This window comes from Athene cunicularia (genome assembly GCF_003259725.1).
Source record: "Athene cunicularia isolate RWA chromosome 15 unlocalized genomic scaffold, athCun1 chr15_part1, whole genome shotgun sequence".
Lineage (NCBI taxonomy): Eukaryota > Metazoa > Chordata > Aves > Strigiformes > Strigidae > Athene > Athene cunicularia.
Window position 1 is genome coordinate 2,218,919 of NW_020799121.1, and position 8,734 is coordinate 2,227,652.

General features: G+C 38.3%; 1 protein-coding gene across 1 annotated transcript in view; it reads left to right on the plus strand.

The window, feature by feature from the left end:
- Positions 1 to 942: 942 nt before the first annotated feature.
- MED13L (mediator complex subunit 13 like) overlaps positions 943 to 8,734 on the plus strand; it is a 200,075-nt gene continuing 192,283 nt past the window's right edge. The window contains exon 1 of the mRNA XM_026859606.1: positions 943 to 1,037. Coding sequence (XP_026715407.1) covers positions 999 to 1,037 — 39 coding nt within the window. The 5' untranslated portion in view covers positions 943 to 998. The remainder of the gene's footprint in view (positions 1,038 to 8,734) is intronic.

Genomic DNA, 8,734 nt, shown 5'->3' on the forward strand with positions numbered 1-8,734 from the left:
CGGGAGGACGAACGGACACGGCGGCCGCGGCGTGAGCCGGGCGCTCCGCTGCGCAGCGAGCTCGCCGGTTGGGTGCAGCTGCCAGGGGCTTTATAGTCGGGGCCCGCGGGGCTGCTCCTCCGCTGGCCCCTCCCCCGGCCCCGGCTCCCCGTGTTTATTTTGCTCTTTAACGTGGTTTGCTGCGAGCGTCTGTTCCGCTCTCCCAGCTGTGCTCCTCTGGGTCGGAGAGCGCAGAGGCAGCGGGTTGTGTGTCCCCTGCCTGCGCGCACGACCATCTTCCCTGGTAAACAGTCCTTTCTCCCCGCCTCCCTTGGCACTCCGTGCCCTGTGTGCTTTGTGCTTCCCAAACTGGGTTTTTTTTTCTCCTTTCACAACGACAAACGCCATTTCAGCAGCAGCGCACAGTCATGTAGTGTGATTGTCTGTTGGACTGAGGCTCTGGGCTCTTGTGACTGCACGTCAGCTGTTGTTACAGCGTGGTGTCTCCTCTTTGCATAGATCGTGCTTGGGGGCAAGAGGTAAAAAAAACAACCAACCAAACAAAAAAACCCCAACAAACACAAACTTTTAAATTATTTCTTCTCTGAAGAAAAACAGCGGCTGAAAATGTAGTATCTGGGTAGCTTGTTTGCATAGATGCTGTCTGCCCATCTTACTGGTAATTGACAACTTCCTACACGCATTGCGTGGTTTCATGTTGCAGAAATTACGGTATCAGTTTTGACTAGCTACAGATTTGTAATTTAAAACAAGAAAACAATTTGTTTCCGTGTAAGGGCAAAGTCATTTGGAAATACCTTGCTTTATTTTACCTGACACATATAGGAACGTTATCCCTTCGGGCTGGGCAACAGCTGACTGAGCGAGAGGACTCTTAGATCATCAGGAGCCTTCTAGTGCTACCGGGGGTAGTGTTGGAGGGAAGGAGGGACTTTTTTAGCGCATGGTATGGTCTAGTTAAAACGAAAACTTGTAATGCAAGTTTGGGGATAGTGTGTATGAAAGGTCCCCATATCAGAGCTCTGCCAGAATTGGAGGTGGGTGCATACGTTGCTCTTTTTGTAGTTGAAAGGAAGAGATTGTTTTTAGCTCCCTTGTAGCTAAAGAGGGGGGGGGAGAAAGAAAACTAATTAAAGATGCAAATGATGAAGCTCTTTGTTTTATCTTTTTACCTTTTATTGCAGTAAGTTCGTTATTTTGTCTTTTTTTTATATAATGTCTGTAGGTTTGTTTTTCATTTTTGCTCATACCTTTTAATAATCTGGGACAAGAGCCGTAGTCACTTATGCTGCTAGGAAACTGGTTCAGATGTTCTTCCATGAGAATAAATGCAGTTCTTACTTAGGTTTTTATTGAACTGTTATGTAAGTTTGTATCTATGCTTCTGTTTGATAGCATTTTCTAATATTTATAAATATATAGCAGCACTGTATGTATCGAGATGCAGGAATTGTTATGGTGATTTTTGACTAGACTGCTCTTACCCAGTAAGAAAAATGAAGCAGTAAGCGTGAGGGAGACAATTGTCTCTGATTGCAAGAGCAAGGTAGTGAAAATGGTTTGTCCTTTACAGAGAGTTGTAAAGTCCCCACTTATTAATGGAGAAGCAAGTAGAGTGTTTTTGAGAAGCATAACTTTTCATGTAGTTGCAGTGTGCAGATCTGTCACTGCAAAAATAATTGTTGGTGTGCAATTAGCATAAATTATAAAGTGAAGTTATTTCATAGTTACTGTGGTTTGGTCTTTTTTTTTTTTCCACCTTACTAGAATAAGGAAATGTTAAAATTTAAGTGGGTGTGTAATATCATTTAAATAAGTTTAGCAAAATTCTTTTGCAAGTGGGTTTAATAATAATAATGAGTTTAATGTGCAACCCTTTAATCTCCCATATAATTTTGTGGGAGGTATCCATATCTCTAATGTGGTGCTATGTATGAGACTGTAAGGTTTTTATTGTTTTCTGGCTCCCAATTGGAAAAAAAAAAAGAAAGAAAAGGCAATAAAGTAGGAGTGGTTTTTTTTTTTTAATATAGCATATATGCAAACTATTAGGGTGATTTATTTTATAATATGTTAGTATTTGTTAGGATTTATGTATCAGTGAAAGATACCGAGAAAGGAAGTACTGGCTGGAAATATGTGGCCAACACTATTGATGCTTTAACCTCAAATTGTCATAGTCATATCAAAATTTATGAAGTGTTAAAGGTACAGTAGTCTGGATGAGTATTAGAGAAACTTTTGCTAATAATTTACTTTTTCAGTGTAACAGAACAGAAACATTTACAAACGAAATCAACTGTTGATGGGAATTCATTCATTCTTTAGGAGTGAGGTGGATTATGAATCTTTTTAAACTGATTCTGCTATTAGAAGTTGACAAATTTTTTAATCGCAGGCTTTGTTTTCGGTGTGAAACACAAGGAAATGTTACTGATTGGAGAATTACAGTTCTGAAATAGTTATAATCTACTGTGATTCTGTTTGTTTATGTTTCAATAATATTTCTTCCCACAAACATTTGTTTAAGAAGGAACGCTATCTCCCCACCACAGAGGAGCCAGAGCTCTGTGGTGAGTCTGTCTGTGACTGTGCTGTCGTGGATTCGGGTTGGCTTAACAATGATTTCTAGCTTCTTTTTCTGGCAACTGCAGAGAGTCTTTAGAGAGAGGTTAGGTACCACTTTTTCTTCTGAATCTTTTTAGAGAAAATATTGTCTAAAAGCTTATTATCAACTGATTATCTTTTTTCAGTGATGTTCAGAACGTATAGAGGTTCTTAGTGCTCTTAGCTCAAAATGTTTCATGGGAGGGGAAGGTGCAGTCATGTTAAGATTTCAGAGTTAGCTTTGAATATCCAGCTGCTGAGTATGATCTCAGACTTGCCTGGCTGGGTTTCATGAGGTGTCCCCGTGGACTTAGTGACGCAAAGGGCTGTTGTCGATATTGTGTATTGCTCTATTCTGAGACAGGAATCCAGTGCTGTTCTAGAAGATGGGTTAATGTTTGTATGCTCTGTCAGACAAAAAACCCCACTGACAACCTACGCAAAGAAATGTAGAATTTTGCTCTAAACGTAGGATATTTCTTAGTAAGATGGTGTAAGGGCCAGTTTGCATATTTGTCATTGGAATATACCTCAGACATAAACTTGTTTATACTGGCATACACAACAGATTAATAGGCTTGCTCATTAAAGATACACCTTCTGTCTGAAATTGCTGTTTCTAGCACAGCAGTAGAAGAAATTACATTTATCCTAACTCTCTTTTTGCAGTAGTCAAAATGTCTTCTGCTGCTCCTGAAAAAGAATATCAGTTTATGAAAACAGTATTTAATAAGCAATTGTTAGGGGCCAGTTTATTTAAATACTAATTAGGAGTTGTCTAATAACTATTTAGAGACAAAGCGTTCTGAGGTAATAAGCTTTGTATTAAAACTTCAGACCCAGCCGGCAAACAGTCTTCCCATGAACAAACCTTAATCATAAAAGTAGTCTTACTGAAATTAATTTGACTTTTCCTGTGAGTAAGGGTTAATCATATGATGGTGAGGGCTTGCACGAAGTATGAAGATGTTTCCTCAACTGTCTGGCTTAGCTGCTGTGCGGGATCCAAAGGCACAAGTCAGTGTCTGAAAACTGGGATGAAGTTGTATAACACTTCATATTCTTGAGCTGGAAAGGAGTACAGCAAAGGGTGTCAGGAACGACCTAAAATTTGGACTAGCTTTCATGTGGTGAAAGATTAGATACTGTAGGAGTCTTCAGCCTGGAAAAGACACGGTTGTGTTCTTGGAAAGTGAGACCTATTTATAGAGGACTTTATAGAAGCTCGTATGGAAGATATTGTGAGTACTTTTTAAATGCGTTCTTACAGAAACCTGCTGCCAGAAAGGTCTGGTTAGTAGGAATTGTGTCTTTGTTCCAGTTAACTTTCAAAGACAAATTTACAAACTGTAAAGGTCATCGCTGCTGTTACTTTTTTCAGTTCACAAACAGGAACAGAAGTTGTTGCCTTCCATCAGTGAGTTTTGAATGATTTTCTTAAAGGTTTTTCATGGCATCAGAAAGCGCAGAATGCAGAGGTTGCTGGTGAGGTACATTTCAGTGCTGCATAGCTGTCAGTAAAGGACTTCATAGTAAATGGTTGATTGCCCAACCAAATCCTTAAGTAGCAGTAAATTAAGCAGTAGTTGTTCTTGCTTATTGTAATATCATAAATGCTGTGCTCCAAGCAGTAGGCTGTTACCTTGGGCTGCAGGATGTTACATCACTGCATAGTAGACACCTTGCTTGTTTGAAATTTTATGTAGGTGTGAATTTACATGTATATACATTTAAGAAATTGAATTAACCTCTTAAGTTTTCCAAAAGTATTTGATTCTTGAGTTATCTTCATCTTGAATCTTATTAGATAACAAGATAGAAGTAGAAAAATGACATTAGAATGCCTGCTTACGTCCTGCTAATGAAAGATTGTTTAAGGTTTTAAATCGCTTCAGTGGTAGGTTTCTATGATGTCCTGTCAGAGTATTTGATAGTTTAACGGTACCTACTAGAGTGTGAGTTTGCAGAAAATAGACTTGGATTTGCAAAGAGATCGGGATGGAGTGACATTCAGTTAGCTTGCCCAGCTTTGGGAGTGGAATTACTGTGTTAGGTAACTAACCTTTTCTGGATGTTACACAAAGAAAAATGGGTGTGCAGGAGTGACACTTTTCAGTTCAGGAGAAAACGTGCCAAAGAATCTCAAGCTGGCCACTAAGAAATATTTGAGTGAGGCTTTCTTGAAATCCTGATCATCTTCTGAATGTACACCTATACTATGGATCCTTCTCCAGTGACTGTCTTCCGATTTTGGTGACAGCGCGAGTCCTTTGGTGAGATGACTGTTGTGAACATCAACGTAGTTAAGGAAATACTGAAGTGTTAGGCTGATGTATTACCTAGGATTATTTTCTTGAATACCTTTTAAGAATCATCATTTTCACTTGTTGTAATGCTCTCTAAAAATATATATTTCTGGATTTTTTTACATAGTGCAGTGTTGACATCATAACCCTAGTTCTCAAAACCCCCCATATTCATTTGATATTAAATTTTTTTCCCCTTCTGCTTATGAGAGCGCTTCCTCATGTGAAGGAGAGTAAAGAAGGAACTCTCTAATCCTGTATGTAGTTTTCTTCTGTTTTCCTTCTTGACAATGTACTTTTGAAACAATCTAAGAAACTGAAATTTTTGAGAAAAATGTACTGAATATGAGATATATCTTCTAAATGCTTTAGCTTGATTAACTTGGTCATTAGATGAAGGAGGAATTTTTATGGATATTTTGTTTTCATTTTATTCTCTTAAGTTTTAAAAAATATTGTGCCTTGGTAAGGGGGAGCGAGTCTATGCAGATGCCCTGCTCTTCAAACACCCAGAAAACATCAGTGTTACTGGAATGTTATACTTTGTAATCAGTTGAATGTCTACACTTGCTTGAAGCTTTCTGTTTACTGGATGAGAATGCCTAACATCTTGTCTCCACTTTTCCTTGATCACTCTAGAGAATTACACCCAACTACCCCCAGTCTTTGCTTTTACATTCTTAGCATCCTGTGTCAACATTTGACTAAAACATCCCTGTTCATATCAAGAATGCTGCTACAAATTTTCTCTCACATCCCATGACTGGGACCATGTTGCACCATTCTGCATTTCTTCGCTGCCATCTCCTCAAAGTTAATTGTTCTTTCACTTCCAAAGCCTTGACTTGTGTTCCTTGTCTGCCTTTTATTTTTTCATTCAGTACCGACTTTCTCTTGACTCCAATATACACCAGGATCATCAAATGATAAATTAATATCTTTGTGGATTTTTTTTTTCTAGTTGTTCCTTTGTATTTGTTGAAGGTTACCAGTTGATGTCCATGAACTTAATACATTGCTGTCCTGTAGACTCTTTTCCTAAGCTTGTTTGTGGGATCCTACAGACAACCTAAGAACACACAGAGTAGGTGGTTGGTCTTTTCAGACTGTTGTGGTTAAGGCTGACAAGTATAGTTTTATATTCTTTCAAGTCTGTGTGTATTCATTTACTGTTCTGTGGGTGAGTAGTGCACTTTTTTGTGTAGAGTCTAGTACAGCGGGATTTGCAACTTGTTGGTGCCGTAGTAACTCAAATAATATGAAAAAAGTACTGCTCTGACTCGAAGGGTGCTCATTTTAGTATTAACCTACCAGTTTTGAAAGTGCACAAGTGTTTTTAACAGAAGATTCCAAAGCAAATCCAGATTTGTTTATATGGAGTATGAATTTACATGGGGACACCCTTCTTCATCAGACCAGACTTTTATACCACTTTCATTTTAAGCTTTTAAGTATTGCTTTAAAAATAGGTCCTCTTTCCCTGAGTTCCCCAACATCAACTGGTAGTTTCAAAAAGAAACCATCTCATAAAATTATTCTGCCCTAACAGACCTCAGAATATTACTAAATATTACTAAACCACTGCGTTAGATTCCCTCTGCACACAGTTGTGAAGTATATACCACAGGGGTAACAGGCCTGTGATACTCAGAATGACGGCTTGCATCGTTTCCTGCTGTGGCTTCAGCCAGTTACGCAGTCTTGCATTCGTATGATCACTATACTGGAAAATCATCATGACGTCTGAACCTAAACTGCTTTGATACCATCTAGTATTAACTTTTCAGGTCAGGAGGGTTCTTAGCATTTTACTCAGTAAGGTGATACCTGTTTTTTAGTATCTCACAGATGTAAAAGGTTTCAGCAGCCATTCCTTTCGTTTGTGCGGGGAATTTTGATTAATTTTGATAAATCCCGACTCTCACTTCCTGTCTCAATCTGTTTAAAAAAAAAAAAGGTTATTTCTCATTGAGTCGTGTGTGACTTAATTCACTTTACCGAACAGAATTGCAGTAGGGCATATGGAAGTGTGAGCTTTTAGTGGCATTCTCTCTTTTGTCTCTTTGAGACGGGAAATTTTATTGTGTGTTGCTGTTGTGTAATGTGCCCCTAGGCAATATTTACATTTATGTGACTAACACAGATGAGCTCAAACATACACAAAGACCTTGTCCCTATGCTAAGGAACATGTTTAATCAGCTTATGAAAATGGAGAAAATTCAAAAGTCTTCTAAAGTTAATTTTTAGTATATAATATGACACACTTATTTCTGTATTCCTTCTCATTAGGTACTTATTTGCCTTCAGTTAGCCAGTGTTAGTGTAGTGTAATATTATTGTTTATGAAAAGAAAATATTAATTACAGAGTAAAAGATGTGGGTTTTTTCCCCTCTTTCATTTTTTTTTTTCTCCCTCCCTCTTCACTCTTATTCTGAACTTGGTGACCCCAGAATGATTCATAAGCTCACATTTAAGCCTGGATCATGGAGCTGACCTAGTGAAAAGCTTTTCCCCCTTCTCACTCCCTAGCCAGCTCTGTACCCCTTATTCTTCTCTCTCCACACTAAGTTTTGGCAGCGGCATGGATTGAAGTGAGATCAAAGTGGCTGTGTAACCACAATCCATGTCTCAGAGAAGGAAATTTAAAGCTTGTTCAGTAAAACTTCATTTAATTAATCTTTTAGCTTTAAAAGAGCTATGCTGTGGTCAGTGCCTTGTTGCCTATTATAGCACCATATTTGCCCATAAAATAAGAGTATTTTGTGAGAATAGAGGATTGAAAACAAAATTTAGAGGAAAACTGTTCTGTACCTACTGACCAGGCATTGGCAACCTTCCATTTTTTGGTAATGATGCATTCATAGCTGATAGCTATGAGGCATAAATTTCAAAATCTGTTGTTTTGTTACAGTATCAAACAATGACTTTTTCTTATTGGAGTATTTGATTTACTAGCTTTCAAATCTAGTCTAGTATATCTGCAACCTTTTAGTGTCAGGTTTTTGAGAGTCTCCCTTCATCTGTGTCCACAATATTACTGAATTTGTAGATTCTGTGTGTTAATTCCAGGAACATCTTGTCAAGTATTTTTATTAAAAAAAAAAATTATTTGCTGACAGAACAGATTAATTGATTAAATTACTTTATTCTGAATTTGCTGGGTTTATTTTTAGTCCAATATTTCTGATTATTTAATTCTGTGTCTGTATTTTAATAAAATTTTGACTTGAGTTTGCTGTGAATTTCCGTAATTTCCTTCTGGCAGGAGCTGTTGGATTCTTGTCTTTGCAGGAATGACAGTAAGAAAGCTGGCAAAATGAATCTACATGACCAGTCATGTAGTGAATTTATTTGATACTTTCTATATTAAAGAAGATTCATACGAAAGAGTTTTTCAGGTGGTGTTTTTTTAAAGGGCTAAGGGATTTTTGGCAGACTGCCTAACAATTTCAGCTTTTTTTGATGTCAGCGGTCAAGACAATGTTGATGTTAAAGAACCAGGGCTGTCTGATTGTATTTCTGCAGCTACTACCTTCCTAGCCTGGAGCCAGGAGTCTGGGCCAGGGCCCATTCGGGCAGGCAGCGTGGATTGCTTTGTAGGTCAGTGGTGGACACATGCGTAAAATGACTATGTGAGCTGTTGTTGGCATTCACTGAGCAGTTCTGCTTAGATGTGGTGTACAAAAATGTTCTAGTTCTGAGCTCTTAAATATAGTTTTTTGTATAAGGGAAGAAAAGGAACTTCATTCTTTAACTCAGTATGCCAAAGTTTACTCTATTCTGGTTGTTACTTCCTCCAGCCCCCCCCCCCCCCCCCCC